Consider the following 21,448-nt stretch of genomic DNA (forward strand, 5'->3'; position numbering starts at 1 on the left):
ACTAACAACAGTGTTTTATTAAAACTGTAAAACTAATTATTAAAAATGTTTTTTTTTTATGAATAATTTATACATAAAAACTTGCATCGGTGTCATCTATATTTCCCCATTACTGCCTTAATTTTCTTACACATGGGGCCATTGATGATTGACCTCACGGGCTACATTAAGGCAACCATTAAGGGGTTTTTTTTTAGCTTAGTTTTCACACATGAAACTATTTGGCACTTATAAAATTTGTTTACCAGGGTAAAAGAAAAAAGAGCATTTGAGCATTAAGGGGAATTTTGATTAGAGACAGATATGGAAACATGGTCTTTTTTCTAATTTGTTTTTATTTTCTGATCGTAATTTTTTTTTCTTTTTTTGTGTACCTGTCGCCAACAAAAACTTTTGATATGATGTAGATAATACCATTATATGTATATTTGTAATATACATTAATAAAAAAAAATGTGTTTATTATTATTATATTATGTTATTGCCTGTGTGTGTCTATGAGGAGTCCAAATACAGGAAGTGAGGGCCGGAGAAGCAGGGCTCTGTGCAGGCTCCTGGCTTGTCAATCAGCCTGCTGTGTGAGCCGGGGGCATATCATAGAGCCTCAGTGTGCAGAGCTCTGCTTGTCCTAAGTGCACAGAGCCCTGCTTGTCCACCCACACTTCCTGCTTGTCCATCCACACGGCACACGGGGCGGAGTCCTGACATCACGGACTTCCGTTCCCGCGGTCGCGACCGAGACCCTCCAGCGCTTCCGGACAAGAAACAGGTGAGTGCCGCATGCAACTTTTGGGGGTTCCCCAGCGATCAGACATCTTATACCCTATCCTTTGGATAGGGGATAAGATGTCTAGGGTGGGAGTACCCCTTTAATGCTGGATGGTAGATATTTTGACTTTTTTATTCTTTCACTCATGTACAAAGCAAATTTTACCCTGACATTGAAAACGTACACATTGGAACCCTGGAGGCAATGCCTAGGGGTGATAAGCATTTAATTAAGTGCAGGATTTCGCTCTCAGTGTCCTGAATACATAACAAGCCTTTTTTTCCCCCTGTTGCCAATAATACAATAACTGTTTGTTTAAGCAAGGAATATAACTTTAGTGTGTTCAGGAGACATCCATAAATCTTTGGATTACAACTGAATGAGATTTTAGCTTTTTGCATTCAGCTAATTCAACATGCTTTTACAGGGAATTTTAGGCCTGGCTAGTTCCCTGATGGACAGTTATAATGGAGCTGGAAAAATAAGCAAACCAAACAGTCTGACCCATTTTCTTTTCTACTTTATCACTGCAACAAAGTAAATGTTAATACAGCCCCACATTTAATTAACTGTGTATTATGTCTTCATCTTTAAGAGGTGCTTGTTAAGTGCCAGGAAACTTGAAAGGCCATAGTAGAGAACACTAATTACTTTAGAATTAGGTGTTTTATCTCGCCTTGTTCTATTCAAGTTATGATGTAGAGCCGAGATGTTTCATTACAGGGGAAGAAAGTGTGGCATCTAACTGCTGAGTAATTCATACAAACTGGCCTTGTTTCTCATAGAATGAACCCAATGATTGAGGTAAATTTAGAATCAAAGTAAGCGGGCTCATCTCTTATGTATTTGGCATCTTTACAGCTTTGAATAGTTTCGATCATGATCATGTGGTCTCTGTTTATCCTTACTGCCTGTCTTTCATGCTTTTTATTTTTCCTTTTGGAGGAGGGCTACTTTGCCTACTTTTTTCACATGGAGCATTGCTTGACTTATAAGACTCCATATGCTAGTCTGTCAGTTTCTCAAAGGTATGCCTGATGAAGCGGCTATTGTGCTGAGAAACGCGTTGGATTGTGGTTCAATAATCAAATTATTCGGGTGTGGAGTTCTGTGATTCCTGATTATGTGTTTGAAGTACCCTCCCTGTGTTCTTCATTCTTGTGTTGGTGCTGGAAAGCTTCAGAAGGACTACACCTTTGTTTGATGCTCATAAGCGATCGTCCATTGTTGTGTATGGTGTGCACAAAAGTCTGGGGTAATTTAAGTTTTATTTCTGGCATTTATCTTATTTGGATTTACTACAACATGGAGTGGTCCTTCCCTTTGTTTTTGTTCCTCAAAGAGACACACTACCCCTTCAATAGCAGGGTTTTAAAACCCTTAAAAGGGTTCTCCAGTGGAAAACTTTTTTTTTTAAATCAACTGGTTCTAGAAAGTTAGACAGATTTGTAAATTACTTCTATTAAAAAATCTTAATCCTTCCAGAACTTTTTAGCTGCTGAATACTACAGAGGAAATTTCCAGAGCCCTCTGCTGAATCACGAGCACAGTGCTCTCTGCTAACATCTCTGTCCATTTCTTAAAATTGACAGATTTAAGCAGAGAGCACTGTGTTCCAAAAAGAAAAGAATTTCCTCTGTAGTATTCAGCAGCTAATAACTTCTGGAAGGATTAAGATGTTTAAATAGAAGTAATTTACAAATCGGATTAACTTTCTGGCACCAGTTGATTTAAAAAAGTACCCCTTCAGTTATCTTGACCATTGAAAGGAGCCTTAAAAGATCTCGCCCTAAAGCTACCTAATTATATTATTTGTATTATTTAAATAGCACCAACATATTCTTGTCACCACTCAAGTTGGTCGCTGTCCCAATTGGGGCTCACAATCTAAGTTTACTTATCAGTATGTTTTGGAGTGTGGGAGGAATCAGGATAGACAAAGGAAATCCATGCAAACACAGGGAAAACATACAAACTCCTTCTAGATCTAGGATCCCAGTCCTGCAAGACAACAGCACTGAGCCACTGAGCCACCAATAGAAACACTTAAAAGGGTACTGCACCACTATACATCTTATCCTCCGTCCCCAGTGGCAGCACCCCTGAAATCTTGCCTTCGGCACCCCAGACATCCGGTGCATAGAGCGTACTTCGCTCCATGCTGGATGACTGGCGATGAGGGGCGGAGGCTCGTGACATCACAGCCGCGCCCCATTCGTGAATTCACACCCCCTCCCATAGACTTGCATTGAGGGGGCGTGGTCGTGCCATCACGAGCGGGGCGTGGCCATGACATCACAAGCCTCCGGCGTTTCGGCTCTGCATCCAACACTCTAAATGCACGACAGGTGCAGAAGGGAGATCGCGGGGGGCCCCAGCAGCCCCCTGCGCATAGACATCTTATCCCCTGTCCTTTGTATAGGGGATAAAATGTCTAGGGGCAGAGTACCCCTTTAATGTCCTGAAAACTTTCCAACATTCTGGAAATTTTCTGATTTGTTTTTATTTATTTTTGGTTCTTGTGTTAAAAACATGTTTCAAATAACCATACATAGTAACATTGGTATATTTCTTGTTGATGTAAAACTTACCCCCTATCCTAAGTTTGTTATGCATGACATATCTCTTTTAATAATTGTTGGGCCACTAACTTCTTATAATTGTTGGACCACTGACTATCATATACCTTCTTGGCATCCACGAGTAAAATGGACAATGAAAAGGGATTTCAACACAGTGTTAGGGATGAAATGAACAATATATTGGACTTATATGTCTATACAGTGTGTCTCATGGTAGCATAATGCCTCTAGTGGGGGTGTTATAGGCTTTTATAAAGTTTTCTTGTTAGGGGAACAATTCTATCCCTATGTGTTATTCATGTTCTTCTTATGTATGTATTCATTCCAGATTCATTATCTTCATTACAAGAGTGGATATTTCTAGGGCCTTCTCTCTCTTCAGAGGAAACTCAACTCTATATATTAAACTTTTGTGCTCCTGAATGGATGGTGGGTTATAGTCTAGTAAGCTATTGGTACTAGAATAGGAGGTTTGGTCCTGTGCAATGTTGTAGCTATAATAGGATTTTGCAGTAGGGCTTTGAGTTGTCATATAATGATTCAGCGTAAGGCTATATTCAGACAGGAGAATGTCCGCATAGAAAATGTCCATGTAGACTCTGCAGAAAAAATAGACATGTCTATTAATTTGGTGGACTCCGGAATCGCGCTTTCCACAGCAGAAATATCTGCTGCAGAAATTCTACCGTGTGCACAGTGCAGCAGAATCCCATTAATATCAATTGGACTCTGCAGCTGCGGAATCTCCATGCTGAATTCCATGGTGTGAACATAGCCTAAAAGTGCATAGTAGGAGAAGATGACCATATTTTAAGGAGAAAGTTGCTGACTGTAGAATAGTTGTGTGAGGTGGAGAAAGGTGTGGTCCTGCTCACAGACATAAGGGATCAATTTTTAGCGCTTTGGTCACTGCATGCACTCACTGGTTTTCCGTGCATGTGCATTTATACTGGGCAGACCTCTTTAATTTAAGCAGTGGGACCTTGCCATTAAGCTTGCGCTGACATTTGCGAATTTGCGATTTTACTGTGGCTGACATCTTTCCTTGGGATAGCACAACCTTACTATATTTAGTGCTAGCATGCTCCTTATGCACATGAATATTTGCCTGCTATGCTATTATTTGGTCATCCATCTGTGTCACTCTACCTCCATGGATGATGTCATTACCCTTGGGGCGGTCCAACTAGTGTGTGGATGTTGGTATATACAAATACAACTTAATTATGTATGGGGAGGTGGGTATATGTAGGAGCAATTGCATTACAACCATCATTCCTGATAAAGCCACTGTGGTGAATTGATATGTGTGAGGTTTAGCCCCCCATGTTCAGATTCTTATGTTCTCCCCTGGTAATAATTTATATAATATTTGTATATAATATGTGTGCTGTTGTCATCACTGGCATAATCCAGATTTACTAAAACTGCCACATTTTTTGAATGATGTCTACAAATGTAAAAGATTTATCAAAGTATCCCAAGGTGATTGATACCTGGCATATCTGAAGACTGTCTAGTCTAATTTAGACCAACTATTAGTCACCCTACTTCAAGCCAGAATAGTGCACCAAATGTTGGCACATTTAGGCAATGTCCCCTTATACAGATACCGCACTTCTCTCCTAACAAATATCAGAATTGTATAATGCATTATGTCCCCTGTGGTGGTGCTGCACAGAATTGCTGCACAGGATTGAACAGTTGCTGCTGGGTTCCCCCACAAATTGCAGCAGATTCCTGGGCTTCCATCTGAGAAACATCCTGTGAATATGTTATTGTTCGGAGGAACATTCTAACAAGTGATATAAGCAACATATTATTCTATGTACATAAAGTTAATTATTCCTAAGAAAGAACAAAACCTGTACTCACTGTTAGAAGTTGTATCTTGCAACAAAAGTGCGAAAACAATTTAGCTAATTGTATTATTTTCTTGTTCTTTTAACCTTCATCATCTCTAAAGACAGCCGTTTATCTCAGCACTTACGTTCTGTCTTTTTTTCTTTTTGAACGCATCCCGAAGGTATCAAATAGAAAAAGGACAGCTTCTTATCTAGAAAGCCTCGCAAAACATACAACCTCTTTACTCCATTTCAGACGTCATCTGACATCCAAGTTACAGCCTTTGTTTCCATTTCTGAGCCAAGAAAACTGGGTCAGTTAATCCAAGTAGAAAACGTTATTTTAGTGAGTTAACTCTGTGTGATGAACTGCTGGAAGAAAGTCCTTGGCTAGTACTCTACCATGAGCTTCAGAGTCTCCGAGCTCACTCTGATTTACTATCACATGGAAAATGTCATTTTGTCTCAATAACTTTACATTTCTCAAAACCAGTGACTGTTCTGTCCCTTCTGTCCAACACCTCGAAATCATATTCCACTATTGCTGTGAAAGTTTTTGAAGTGGAACTCAAGGTACTGGCAAAACAGCAAAGTGTTGAAAAGTCATATAAATAATATATATGAGACTTGGGTCAGAGAAGGAGTTAAGACAGCTTGACCTCAGCTGACAAAAAGGCACCATTTAAGCCAACCTCCTAATTACTACGGTGGCTTGCCATTTAATACTGTGATCTTGTTTCTACTAAATCAGAGGAGAGCCAAGAAAAAGAAAAGTCAGCTTGTCATATGATTGTAGGCAAGAGAAAGAAAAACACCTGGTAGCAGTTTATAGATGAGACACCCTTGACTTTCTATTATCCTTCACGCCTACACGTTCCGGTGTATAAAACTAATAGTATATAAGAGCATCCATCTACTTAACGCCCTATTTAGGATTGGTAAGAAAAATGTTGGGTTTTATTTGTTTGCATGTAGGAAATGTGCTTTAACAGTACTGTATAAGATTATTAAAGAAATGGGTAAATGCTACATGTTCTTCAGTTGCCCAGTTCTGTTGAGTTGTGGAAAATGAAATGCAGCTATTTATTTGTTAAAGATTTTACTGGGAAAGATTAGTAATAACCAATATGGCGGCATTTACAGCTCCCACGGAGGCTATTGGCAAGGTTTCCGAGACTCATGATCAGCAATTCTGCCTGGTTGTGTAACAGAGTGGGAGTGGAGGATGATATATCACTGTGTAATAAGGCAGCTTTGCTTTCTGGGAGTTTGGGAATCCGGGCAATAGCTCCTGGGAGATCTATAACTGTAAGTGGCAATGTTGGTTGTCACCCAGATAAAACTTGTAAACAAATTAATAGATTATTTTAACAACTTAAAATGTTCTGGTTTTCAAATACTCTACTAGGTGGTGGAATTGCCAGGACCCCCTACAGATTACAGCTGGTTGCTGGTGGTCACAGCAGTGAATGTATGACCTAAGTGTTATAAAGGGGCTGAGATACCTAAGTATAGAGCTTGTGTATCTCCAGTACTCTCATAAACAGTGCATAGAGCACCGAATTTACTGTTCCATGCACATTGGTAAAACATCTTTCAAATCAATCTTGTGGTGCAACAAAAAGTTGGTACCAATGGGGGCACCACAAATATGTCCTACACAACCACAAATCCCCATAAAATAACCACTGAAAGACATAATATAATAAGAAATCATTTGAATAAAGAACATTTATGGTACTTTACAAAGTAGAGTAGAAATAAGGAGAAGACAGATTTCAGACATAATTGCCAGCAGGAATCGCTGATAAAACAAGTAGCTTATAAATTACTGTCTTGTCTAATATATGGATACCAAAACCCTTTCAAAGGCACCAATGAATGATAAAGAGAATATATAACAATTTACAATAAAGTACAAATGTACTAAATAATACTTAATACTTAAGCATTCATATTTTCACTATTTTTGTGATGCACTAGCAGTTTTTTTTTTTATAGTGTATGGCAGTCTGTTTGATGAGTCAGGGGTCTCAGTGCTAATACTCCCACGAGCTGGGAGAAGTGCATTGTAGCATGCTACACACCATCTCCATCCCGCAGCCCTATAGACTTATAATAGGGCAGGAGGACAGAGACTGTTGCGGGCCAAGGAGTGAAGCAGTTAAGCTCGTGCTTCTCCCCACTTGTTCTACTGATCGATGGGGGTCTCGGTGATAAAAGTGAAAAGTTTTTTGAAATTACACTTTGACCTCTACAAGGAGGAGTGTACTTCTGCAGCAGGGAATCCCAGGTCTCTACTCTTAGCTACTGATGTGGATGTAGCGGAGACATAGTTGTTCAGGTTCTGAGAGTTTACTCGGGTCACCATTTAGGAAAGACAGTTGCAGAAGGATAGTAAACTAATAAACTGGGCTGATTCATGGGGTCCCTTTATATAAGGGCAGCAGATCGGCTCTTTAAATCTAAAAAAAACACTAAACCTGCACTAAACCCAATACAAAGCTATACGCTCCCATATGCCCGCCCATCAGTTGAATGACGTGAGAGCCTATGCCCTATGTCCCTTTGAGGGAGTGGTGTCTGCGCTCTTCTGTTCTAGCAGAGCTGTCACATGGGCATAGGTATACAACTAGATTACATAAATGTATTGTACCTAAAGCACGACTGTCAGTATAGAGCAGCTCTCCTTCAATAAGTTTTGCTGCTCTCTTTCTAAAGCACTACCTGCATGTCTAAGGCCAAAAACTTGTACACCACAGTTCTGGTTCATAATGGTTTGTTAAAATGTTATTTTGAAGTACCTCCAATGTCACATGTACCATCAATCCAAATGTAAAAAGGAAAGCATAGCCATGGGGTGTAAAGATATCAGATGGGTCTGGACTTGGTTGCCCAGTTGTTCTCAATACATTCTTACCTGAAAACAAGATACAGAAATAATTGGTGGCTTATTTGCTTCACCGTAGAGCTCAAAGAACATAATTGGCTAGCTTTACGCACTAAGACGTAAAGAACACAGAACCTAGATTACCTAATGAACTGCGACAATACCTCGGTTTGAAGGCCCCCACCTAAGTTACCCTTATGTTGTTGCATTTTCATGGATCTAATGCCTTTTTCATGATCTATTGTACCTTTGATGAAAATGACGTCCAAGAAATAAAATGAGCCCTGGCTGGCGAGCTGCAGCCGAAGACTTTACAATGACTGACTGTCCCTGGGGACAGAATCACTCAGTCTTGTAGAATGGGGTGACATTTAAGAAAGAAATGCAGAGGAAAATGTCATGCTTAAAAAAATTAGGTTCAAACATGCAGGCTTCTGATTTATTTTTATTAAAGGCAGGGTTGGAATAGTGATGGATTAGCAGGCTTCGAAATGTGTGGTGAATTTTTCACATTTAGTTTTAATCAGAATAATCTAATTTTCCATAGTATTGAGTATGTGGAAGCCAAAGCTAGTGAAGCCAGATGGATGGTTTTTACTTATAAATCTTAGCCATAATCTGATGAAGCCAGCAGGAATGTAACAGATTTACCCCACATGCTCTTTTATTAAAACTATTTGCAAGTGTGCAAAAGGGAACAGAAAGATGACAGTTTATGCAAAGGGATATACATTAGTCTTGTCTAACCGAGTCCACTAAATCAAGATAATTAAGTTGTGACTGCTTAAGTATACCCAGTGGAGTCAACAGCAAAGCATGCCTTCCACTATATTCTCCTAGCCTAAACGTATACAAAATTCGAACACAGCAGATGGCAGATAGACATGTATAGACAGACAGACAGAAAGATCATAAACAGCAAGACATTAGATATATCGGGGTAGGCAGACAGATAAATCGTGAATAGAAAGATAGATGATGATTGTACTTTATTTCTGTTGTGGGGTCCCGGAGTACATGTGAAAATCTGTGTGTTTGGGAAGAGAAGAAGGGATTTTCTGTTTTCATGTAGGGTTTCTAGGAACTGAAAAATACGTTCGCAGAGAAGCTGCAGCAAAAAAAAAAAACTATAGAGAGGTTCCCCTGTGAATCATTTCCTTGTATCTGGGAATCCTTGGCAGAAATTCATAAGACTGCCCTAAATAATGTGTTTGTGCTCCACAAGCAGCCATGGAGCTAAATAGGCTCAGGAAAGCTGTCAGTCCGCTAATAAGGTTATATGCCCAAAAGCTAATAACATTGCAGTGATTTAATACTGAGTTATTGAACTTTAGAAGTCTAATGAACAGCAAGTAAAAATTATGCCACACGATTACTACCGTATATACTCGAGTATAAGCTGCCCCGAATATAAGCCGAGGCTCCTAGTTTCACCCCAAAAACCCAGGAAAAGTTATTGACTCAACTATAAGCCTACGGTGGGAAATACATCATCCCCCCATGTCATCAGACCCCCGTCATCATCCCCCCCCCCTTCATCATCACCGCCTGTCAATCCCTTCATCAGTGGTCTTCAACCTGCGGACCTCCAGATGTTGCAAAACTACAACTCCCAGCATGCCTGGACATGCTGGGAGTTGTAGTTTTGAAACCTCTGTAGGTCCGCAGGTTGAAGACCACTGCGGCCTTTGTCATCATCCAGACCCCCCTTTTGTTTTCTACTCACCTCCCCTCGGTGGGAAGGAAGGGTGAGCTGGTCCGGGACATCTATGCTGCAGGGACCGTCCGGTAGGGAGGGTTAGTCGTTGCGGGCTGTTCATTTTCACCGGGGGGGGGGCCTCTTCTCCGCACTCCAGGCCTGCCCCGGACTAGTGAGGTTGCCTTGACGACAACACACAGGGACGTTCATGCGCGTCCCTGTGCGTCATAGTCAAGGCAACATCACTAGTCTGGGGCAGGCCCGGAGCGGAGAAGAGGGCCTCTCGGTGAAAATGGACAGCCCGGAACGACTAACCCTCCCCACCGGCCCGGACCAGCTCACCCTTCCTTCCCACCGAGGGGAGGTGAGTAGAAAACTAAAGGGGAGGTCTGGATGATGACGAAGGCCGCAGTGGTCTTCAACCTGAGGACCTCCAGAGGTTTCAAAACTACAGCTCCCAGCATGCCCGGACAGCCGATGGCTGTCCGGGCATGCTGGGAGTTGTAGTTTTGCAACATCTGGAGGTTTGCAGGTTGAAGACCACTGAGAAGGGATTGACAGGCGGAGAGTTCACTCGAGTATAAGCCGAGGGGGGCGTTTTCAGCACGAAAAATTGTGCTGAAAAACTCGGCTTATACTCGAGTATATACGGTATACATTTTCCACATTCTCTAATACTAACAATATAACAACTATCATCTGCAACATTCTGTATCAGTTCTTATTAACAAATAAAAATACATTTGATGTATTTACACATAAAAAAAAACTTGCTAGACATTAAAAATGCCTCATTTAAAGAGGATCTGTGGCCTTTCCAGACCTGTCTGTTTTAGTAAGTATATGTATCATTCATAAAATATAAATTCTGGAACTGTGCTGTGCCATTCATCTGTTGTTTTTACTAGCAATGTATGAGCAAGTAGCCAACTGGATGTTACCAATTGGGGGCCAGTCCCTAAACTGTCTGGCGCTGTCAGCTTTGATTGGCTAGTCTCAGACAGTACAGGAAAACACTCCCAGCTGGTGATACCTATTACATTACATTCTAGTAAAAATGCCCCAATTCAGAGCAATAAGAAACACAGCTCCACAATTGTTATGTTTATGGGAAATACATATATTTGCTAATACAGAACAGGAGAGGCCAGGAGTCCTCATTAAGGTTTTAACTGGTAAGTTTCATTTCAGAACTTTGTATGTCTTTATATTTTCCCTTAAGAAATGTTCTTGTAAGATTTAACCAAATGATGGTATCCTAAGAAGAATTATAATATATTTACCTATAGGACCAAACATTCCTATGGGGGGTTGGGTGAGGAGGTGCCAGCCTTTAGCCCAGATCTCTGCTGAAGCTCCGAGGAGCAAAACCTGTTAAGGGGTCTAGCGGTGTTTTAGTCCTAGAGGCTGTTGTTGCCACCGTGTACCCATAGTTTTTTGGTAGGACTGCAGCCACCAACAATAACACACTATGTAGATGCTGTAAATGCTGTGCAATAAACGGAATACTGTCCAACTTGGGGATAACTGCACCAGTGGTATCACTTTATATTTCTTGCACATTGGCAATATGAGTGAATACGTTGTGCTATAGGAATTTATCACATCAGAATAAAAGTTACGTTTTACAGTGGGGACTGTTGGAATAAGGTTTTAGTGATCCTTGTTTAGGGGTCTTGTGGTTTTGTTATTTTATGACTGCTTCCATTGTGATGTTAAAGCGCAACTGTCATAATTTTTTAACCCCCCAAACTACTACAATGTTGTTGCTGATGACCATATGTGAATGTAGCCAAACCTTTATTGCCGCTTTTCCATCTTTTATAAGTTAGGGCTTGTTCACATTAACATCTGCCACCCGTTAATAAATGCCCGCTATCAATCCGTTTGATAATTTTGGAAACGGGTTGCAAACAGCTGTAAAATTATCCCATTGATATCAATGGGATTTTTTTTTACAATCCTTTATCACCTGTTTGCGCTCGTTTGCATCCGTTTTTTTTAATGGGGATAAGACGTAGCATGCAGTATTTTTTCTCCTGTCAAAAATAACAGTATAGAAACGGATATTATAAATTTAACATTGAAGCGTTGAATGTCATCTGTTTGCACTCCGTTTATAACATCCGTTTTTGAACCATTATTACTTCTGAGCATGCTCAGAAGAGGTGACATCGGGATTCCTGCAGTGCTGCGGGACTACTACTGTTTCCATCACGGAACAGACTTGTTTCCATGATGGAAGTAGTAGTTCCCCAAGCTGCAGGAGTCTGGGGGCGGCCAGGGAGGCTACATTAGTGCTTGTACTACTACCCCCATCATGGAACAGAATTTGTTCCATGTTGGGGGAAGTAGTACAGGGACTGAGGGATTGCTCGTACCGGGTCTCACTTCTGAAACCCGATGCAATCAGAAGTCATTAACCAGGGATGCGGGTGGCATTCCATTCCAGGCTCCCAGCGTTTTTTTTTAAATGATTGTGATTGCGCTGCAGGGGCCATATGTATATAAAAGCGCAGCAGGGGTCAAGATATATAGTAGTGCGGCGGGGGGCCAGACATATAGTGCTATATGCCTGGCTCCCCCGCAGCGCTTCTATATAACTTGCCCCCTGCTGCACTATGTAAGTCTTGCCCCCTGCAGTCTATTTATATAGAAATGGCCCCCGCAGCACAATCACATATTGCCCCCGCAGCGCATTTTTACATATACTGCCCCCCGCAGCACCATCAGTGAAAAGTATTCTTCCAGCAGTGCATCGGGCCTGCCGGGGAAGCTTCTCCAGCCGGCCCGATGCACTGCTGAAATAATTATTTTCACACATAGCACTGCAGGGGGCATATGTATATAGAAGCACTGTGGAGGCCAGACATATAAGGTTATATGTTTGGTCCCCACAGTGCATCTACATAAATATGCCCCAACAGCTTTATGTTGGAAAAGTATTCTATCAGCAGCGCATCAGGCCGGCTGGGGAAGCCGGTCGGCCGGATGTGCTGCTGAAAAAAGTATTTTCACTCATAGCACTGCGGGGGCAGTATATGTAAAAATGTGCTGCAGGGGGCAATATGTGATTGCGCTACGGGGGCCATACCTATATAAAGGCTCTGCGGGGTGCAAGATATATAGAAGTGCTGCGGGGGGACAGACATATAGCGCTATGTCTTGCCTCCCGCTGCACTATATGTGTTGCCACCGCAGAACTTTTATATACATATGGCCCCCGCAGCGCAATCACAATCCTCTTTTTAAGAACCCCACTAGGAGCCCTGAATGGCCCCTCGGGGATTTAAAAAAATGAAAGGAAAAATACACTACATACATTGCAGGGGAGCGGGGCATTCCTCCCGCTTCCCTGCTTAATAACTTATGATTGCATCGGTCTCGGAAGTGAAACCCGGTGCGATCAATCCCTCAGCCCCTGTACCACCCCCAAATGGGACATACTCTGTACTAGGAGTACAAGCACTACAGTAGTCTCTCCAGCTGTCTGCAGACTCCTGGGGAACTACTACTCTAATCATGGAAACAAGTCTGTCCCATGATGGGAGTAGTAGTAGTCCCGGCTGCGGAAGTCTGTAGGCGGCTGACTTTTTATACTAATGGATGAAAAACTGATGCAAAAGGACGCCAATAAATGGCATCCTTTTGCATCAGTTTGCATCCATTAGTAGTATGCTCTGTTTCTGCAGCATTGATGGGAGAGGGGGACAACGGTAGGGTGAACCTAGCCTTATAAAATAATTTTATCCAGCGGTCAGGCACATTCGGATAGGTGTGACTTGGGGTTCGGAAAGCCCTGCCGCCACGCCTATCCTCTCTTTCATTGCTGGGACTCCTGTGTAGTAAGACACAAATGTCCACAGCACGTGCGCTCGCTCCCTGCCCCTAGTACTGCACATGCACACTGACTGCTTAGATGGCGGGAGTGAGCATTCGCGGAGTGAGGGAGCGAGCGCTTGCTCTGTCAAATCACTGCAGCGCGCGCACGTTAAAGTCGGGAGGGAGGGACGCATGCGCTGTGGACCGCTGTGTCTTACTACCAGAGGATAGACGTGGCAGCTGCGGGGCTTTGCAAACCCCAAGCCACGCCAATCTGACTGTGCCTGACAGCTGGATAAAATTATTTTATAACTCACAAAAGAAGCAAAAGCGGCGATAAAGGTTTGGCTACGTTCACTTTATGGTCATCAGTAACAACATTGTAGTAGTCTGGGGGATTAAAAAATGATGACAGTTGAGCTTTAAGGGTGCGTTCACATGTGCTTGTTTTCTGCTGCAGATCTGCTGCAGATTTGCTTCAACAGATTTTGCTGCTCATTGAAGTCAATGGCCAGCAAAATCTGCAGCAGCAAATCTGCAGAAGATCTGCAGCGAATATACGCACGTGTGAACGCAACCTAAGGAATAAATAAACCTTAAGATCATATGTGCTGACAGATAAAGCTCAAGCATAACAGCTGTTATCATTCATAAATATGTATGTACATCTTCCTGGAAGATCCTTTATCTCTTAAAGGGAACTTGTCATATGGAAAATGCAGTGGTAAAAGATTCAGTATAACGTAATCAGGGATTGACAGCTATCTTTATGTACACTCATACAGGGAAGGCTGTCAATCATTCAGTGAGACCCCCCACTGGACTCATAAGCCATGAAAGAGAAGATACTTCAATCAGTAAGTTATAAGCATGCTGAATCTTTTCCCACAAAACTATATATCAACCTGTCCAGTTCATCTGGCTCTATAACATGTCAGTAGATTAATCAGCATTTTTTTATGGTGACAAGTTCCCTTTAAAGGGGTTGTCTGGACAGGGACCATTTTTTTATGTGTCACCTGAGCTGCAAGGAAAATAAGAAAGAGGTATATTTACTGTTTCTGAGCATCTGGTCCCTTGTGAAGTCCTATTTTTGTAATTATAACACATTTTATAGTTCACAAAATCACAAACACCCACCACCCTTCCCATCAGCCTGCCAGACAATCCCTTTAAATAGATGCATTATATCAATTAGCTATCATTGGGTAGACATTATTCTGTAGGTTTTGTCTGTAGCCCTATTGATCTCTATGGTTAGCCAATGGATAGTTTTTGGGCCAACACATGAGGTGGGCACAGCACTTCAGGCTTTGGCAATTTCCCATTTCTTTTTAATCCACTTTAGACTTTGGCACGAAAAAAAATTGTCTGAAAAACTGTAACAAAAAGCTGTGTGTGAAATACCCCTTAAGGATATGTAGAAAACAATAATTTATAGATATCAAAAGTCATCAAAGAGTGAAATAATAGTATTATAAATTGCAAAAGTGATATTTCTATCAGTTGTATAGATTTATAGATAAATGTTCACCTTATGGCATCCAAATATATCTCTATTATATGATACACTCATCACTTCAAACAGAACGATAGCTGTTTTCACATACTTGGAATCACTTTGAGATAGTGTTTAAGCCCTGTATCCAGTATCTAAAGTGTCTTCATCTCTCCTGCAGCAGTCAGAAATGACAGAAACAAGAAGAAGAAAGAACCCTCGAAACAGGAGTGCACAGAGAACTATGAGATGACAGCCGAGCTCGATGACCTGACAGAGAAAATCAGAAAAGCCCATCAAGAAACCTTCCCCTCCCTGTGTCAGTTGGGAAAATACACTACGGTAAGTTTTACCTGCTAATAATTTGGAAGCACTGTACTCCAGACACCGATCCCGCATGTAGGATTACATTTTCTTTTCATCTACTGCTAGTCATGATTTATGAATGTGATGGTAAGACTCCCGTTACATGTTCTTCCGGAAGAAGATGAAGAAGATTTGGTCCAGAGATTCCTCCCCTTTGTACTCTGCATATTCTCTACACAAATTTGTGCTCATTATTTGTTCCTTCTTGTTCATTCAATCTCTTCTACTTTTAACACTTCCGCGCATGGGCATTGTTAGCTACTGTGTAGGGAGTCTGAAATTAAATAAGGGATCACTGATCTTTGTCACCAAAACGCAAGGCAAAGAACCTTACATGTCTAAAGGCAACAGGTTTGTATTAATAGGCACACTAGGCATGCGCCTGAGGGCACAGAGATTAGAGGGTTGAACAGAAGTGGAAGTATCTTAATTGTTTGTTTTATGTTCCACTTTGTATCTTTTCAAATAAACTGTATTCATAAACAATAAAAAGAAAAAAGTACACATAATCAAAACCCCAAAAATCATCCCATGTCAAAGGAGGAAATGCTTTTTGAATTGAAAAAAATTTGGGAATTTTTGTAGCATCTCGAACAAACATTCATTCTGTTCAGCAGTATGAAGTTATGAAAGATCACAGCACTTAGCAGAATGTTTCATTTGTTCTTTTACTTTATTCCACAATCTTCACATATTAAAAGGGGTAAAAAACAGACAGTAGGTTCATCCAAGGCATTGGGGCATTTTGTGGCACAATACCACTTCCTCCAAAGTGGGCGCCCAGAGGCTAGAGAAAGTGCTGTGCCCTGAAACTCCTGTCGTCTTGAATACACCTGCAGTTTTTTACCCCCACAGTTATGTGAAGATTGTGGAATAAAGTGGAAGCACTACTGAAGCAATCTGGTGAGTGCTGTGCTCTCTTAACTTGACTTTATGATTGTATTTTTGATTCAGTGTCAAAAATTGCCAGCTACTTAAAGGATATCTGTCATATCATAGAAAGTATGATTATATATGTTACTCTCTAGGTTATGCACATTCCTTACATGTCTTTTTTATGTGTCTAACTTCTGTATTTGCCTCATAAATCCCTCTGGGCCTGCCCTCACTCACCATGCATTCACTTCCTCTCTGAGTCTATTGTGCTGGGTCTTTTCATCCAATCACTGAAGGCTGCCCTGTTTTTAGACAGGAATCTGATAGACAGGACAGGAGTGATGAGTGTTAGCCCGGCCCTCACTTCCTGGACTTTGTCACAGCCTGCGCTTCAGCTGGGGCAAAGATGATGCTGCAGCTGGACAGGATTATATTCTGGATGGTATGGGGATCTCTATTGGTCTTTTTTTTATCAATTCTTTATTTTCAAGTTTAATACAAGACAAACCAACAAACGATTCACAACAATATAGGAACACAAGTTAGGGGAATCACGTATGCCATAGGACACCTAGGGAAGCCGCTTGACATATAGAGCAATTTATCGCCTATTGGTCTTTTTTTAAGCCATAATTTATATAAAAATTAGATAATTTTTTTAATGAAGTATATGAGATAGGTTAATGTTTTGCCAAGATGTACAACATATAAAACATTTTTGATTCTGACAGTGCCCTTTCAAATGCTGCATCAAGGCATGCCTCCTTTTTTCCCCTAACGTCCCTGCCATCTCTTAATGGATATGGATGGGAAGGGGAAAGTGCAGGCATGCATAGCTATGGCACTTAAGCCTCTTATGGCATATGTCATATGCCATAGTGCATATCTGAGAATTATGCTATATTATAAATCAACCCCTAGACAGACCCTTATTCCTTATATTTAAAGATTCCATAATGACAAGGTTTGTTCCACAGGACTGGTGCTTAGCATATGTGGGGCCAGTATTCAAAAAGTAGTCAAAAAGTGATCCTGAGAACTTTAGGCCTGTGAGTTTAACATTTATTGTGGGTAACCCTTTTGAGGGTTTTCTGAGAGACTCTATTCTGGAATATCTGAATGAAAATAACCTTCTAACACAGCACCAACATAGATGCAGGATCGGTCCTGTCAGACTAATCTGTCCAGCTTCTATGAGGAGGTCAGTTATAGATTGGAACTGGGTGAAGCTGTGGATATTGTGTATTTGGACTTTTCTTAGGCGTTTGATACTGTGCCACACAAAAGGTTAGTATATAAAATGAGGATGATGGGACTAGGGAAAGATATATGTAAAAGGGTAAGTAGATGGCTCAGTTGCAGGAATCAACGGGTGGGTATTAATGGAACTTACTCTGGTTGGGTGACAGTTACAAATGGGGTACCACAGGGGTCAGTACTGGGTTCACTTCTTAGAACAAATAAAGAAGAACAAATAAAGTATATGCTGACATTAAACATAGTTATATGTTGACTAAATTTGATCTACGAAACCTTATGGCATTGCTCTAAGAATGCCGTCTGATATGTCTGATGTGAATATGACTGTTGAGTGTCTTGGTGGATGGGAGGGTTACCAGGGGGAGGGGTTTGCTGACATCATTAAGATGCCAGAAGAAGTGTATACCTGCATGTAACTGCTGTCGCCTTTTCTGTGCACCCCTGCTACCCTCTATCCTATCCCCCCATTATGTAAGTGTATGTACTGAATGAAGCTTGAAAATAACCATGGCTGAGGAGTACGGTATCTTTGTTCTTTTCTTCGATGTGTGATATCTGAGAACACATTATTGACCTTATCCAGACATATACCAGTGTTGAGACATGATGTGAATACCCCCTTAACTATTGTTTCCTAAACTGCTAAAAGAATGTGGAGGTTCTGTAATAGTACATTGCTGGACTGTGTTGTTGATGCTACATCCAGCTCTACAGATGTCTCCTGCTCCTCCAGCCTTTTATTAATTTTGGTGAATATTTTAGTTTTAGCATGCAAATCAGGATTAGGCCAAATCATGATACAAGTGATACATATGTTCTCAAAGCAAACCACGCTCCATTAGAATATCAAGGAAAGGAACGTTTTTTATGATGTTTCACATATTTTGTAGATATTTTAGATGTTTGCATTAGGTGTACAAACATTCCTTATCTTGCTCTTATCTCTATTAGCAACAAATGTTAATTATTTCATCTGATGGAAAAGGTTTCAAAGGGGACACATCATTTAAGGGAATCTAAACTATACTTAAATGTATAAAATTTTCATACTGCTGGCGTTTCAAATAGGCAGTGCTGAGCTGCCACAGCTAGGCCCGCCTCCTCTCTCCCTCTCCCACCCTTGCCCTTACTTGATTAATGTGCAGGACTCTGTTATTAGTGCAAGCCCTGTATTGAAATCCCAGCCCTGCGCTGTGGAGGCTAATAGCTATACATGTACGATGAAATTCGCTGATGTGGGACTCACCGCATGTGTGCTGCTGCTCATAAGGCAAGGATGGGAGGGGGGCGAGAGGACGAGTGCCTAGACGTGGCACTAAAGCCTCTTTGAAATATAAAGATTTTATAAGTTTGGGAATCAGCCAAAGGTAGGACACAGAAGGTTTTGTTTATTGCACTTGAATGAAATGACCCTATTACTCCCTTCAGGTCTAGGGGATTAAAGAAGGCAGATGAGTACAACCACCTGAGTAATGTATAGGCATTACATGGAAAGGCAGGGTACATCCATGACTACTCATCCATTTAAGCTCAGCTGCAGTGAGAAGGAACACAGGACTCTGGACCACCATTATAATGATTGGTGGGAGCACCATTAAAGAAGTCTCAGCAATCAAAGGTTTATCACCTATCCTGTGGGAAAGGCCTAAACATAAAAAAGTATATATTTATCTAGAACTACTCTCACAGTGACCATGGGGAAAACAAACAACCACTTAGGTTTTTCCCAAGAAGTAAAGATCTGATATTCCTGGAAATGAGCACTTGAATGAGTGAGCGTGCGTTTATGAAAGCTGTGATTGTGTTTGGCACTAACACACAAGCACATGTAGAATGACCTCCATCAGGAAACACAGCACCATGCCAACTCAAGCACTGAGCAATAGATGGTGAAGATAGAGTTTGCCATTCTCATTTTGCAAGCTATAATACTCTCTGGATTGTGCTCTGATACGTAAGCATGAGGTGTAATCAAGAATTTAAAAGCCTAAATTATTCAAGTCAAATGCTAGTGAAATGCCAGCACTGTGCTTGAGTTCCACTTCTTGCAATAGGGAACATTATTTTGCAAGGGTAATAATTTATTTAAATAGGGAAAAAAAAGGGTCCTTTGAAGGCATGCAGACAGTCTACAGATTTTAAATGAAGACACGGATGAGCTTGTGTAATGTAGACAATGACCGATCTCCTAGACTTTCATTTATCATTGATAGCAGAGATTATTATATTTTCAAAGGAAGTACATATTCCTGTGATTGTTAATTCTTAGGAAGCCATGAAATTCCAAAAATGTGACCGTAACGAAAAGTGCTGAGACTGAAGAAACTTGAATTATGTGCCTTCCCAATTGTTGCTTCTTGTTCTTTTTTTTAGTTAAAACAATCAGAGTATACATGCTGTTAAATAACAGGAATTAATGCTGGGGCCAAGCATGTTGTTTTTTTCTTGGAATTTAGTTATGTGTTACATGATTGTCTGATAAACCGGGAGAAGTAGGAACAACAAAGTCCATTTCTATTAACCTAAGTTTTACAGATACATAAATTATTTAATAAATTTTCAGTTAAATATTACAGAAAGTTGTTGTCCATGACAAAAAAACATCCTTTTCAATTTGCAGTTACCCCACAGTAAAGCCGACTGCATGGAACCCTACAATGGGAACCTTATCTACATTTGTTGTTTGAGTTCAACCATCTATGCTGTTTCTGTATTTGTGTTTTTTCCTGTAGATCAAAAGTTAGAACAACATCATAATTTTAAGATAAAGGGAAAGGAACAATGTTCACAAAAAAATAGCATTTAACAACATGATATATACAGCTATAACATTAACAAAGGGAATAGGTTCAACAGAGAACAGTATGAACAATAAGACACTCTTGGTTATAAGAGAAAAAATGCCCACGGAGAACATAGAGAACTAAACAGGGCTTCTAGATACCTTCTCGGGTTATGCATCCAGAGCACAACACCTGTAAAGTCCATAATTTTGCGATCACCCTTGGGGGGCCACTGCCAGTCTTACCACAACCGGGTAAGTCTTAGGAGACTGTTTAAGATTACAATACCCAGCATGCCTGGACAGCCTTTGGGGAAAACAAATGGGTCACCATCACCAGTGCAATTTTATCATTAAAATCGTTTGCTTTTTAATAAAGTGTCTAAGACTATAGATTTCGAGGTTGGACAAAGTTCTTTGTCTGGTCAATACACATATATGTTTTATCCTGATGAAGGGGTTTGAGGCTAGAAAAGTGTGGTGTCGGGGTGCGATGTGAGGTGTAGGGGCAGATGGTGTTGCCCAGGGGTAGATGGTGTTAACCCCTTAGTGTTCGTGACGCCAGGGCGTGGTTTGCCTATGTAACCACCCGAAGGTAGCACCACTAGTCCTGGGTTAGGCAGGGCAAATAATAGTCCATGGCCAGGTTAAGGTTAACGGTAGCTTTTACTGAGGTTAGACAGATGTTACAGTCTATGCAGTTCGGCCTGGAGACCTCGCAGCTTGCTGGGACTTGCAGTGATTTGACAGACTTTAGCGCAGCCACTCTGACTAAAACTGGCTTGACTTGACTGAAGATAGTGATAGCAGACAAAGATTACTGATTTGTGGCTGCAATTCAGGCTTGAGGCCTCCAGATGTGCTGGACACTAGCTCTGAGACTTCTGGACTGGACTTGACCTCAGCAGAAAGTGTGGTGAAAGAGAGAGATTGTAGTACCTCCCCTCTTATAAAGGGGGGCTGAGCAAAGAGCCCATAGGCTAGCTGCCGGTCTGATCACCTTGTGCTCTTTGGTTAACAAAACATATGACTTAAACATGTGACAACCATTATCATGTGA

The 21,448-nt window shown here is 41.1% G+C and overlaps 1 protein-coding gene across 12 annotated transcripts in view; it reads left to right on the plus strand.

The window, feature by feature from the left end:
- The window catches only part of RARB (retinoic acid receptor beta), a 946,796-nt gene that overhangs the window by 878,144 nt on the left and 47,204 nt on the right, over positions 1–21,448 (plus strand). For 10 of the 12 annotated variants that reach the window (XM_056519992.1, XM_056519997.1, XM_056519995.1 and 7 more), the window contains 2 exons: positions 14,392–14,463; positions 15,286–15,446. In XM_056519992.1, coding sequence (XP_056375967.1) covers positions 14,392–14,463; positions 15,286–15,446 — 233 coding nt within the window. The remainder of the gene's footprint in view (positions 1–14,391; positions 14,464–15,285; positions 15,447–21,448) is intronic. The other 2 variants (XM_056520000.1, XM_056520001.1) reach the window with 1 other exon arrangement.

Source organism: Hyla sarda, chromosome 5 (genome assembly GCF_029499605.1).
Source record: "Hyla sarda isolate aHylSar1 chromosome 5, aHylSar1.hap1, whole genome shotgun sequence".
Taxonomy (NCBI): domain Eukaryota; kingdom Metazoa; phylum Chordata; class Amphibia; order Anura; family Hylidae; genus Hyla; species Hyla sarda.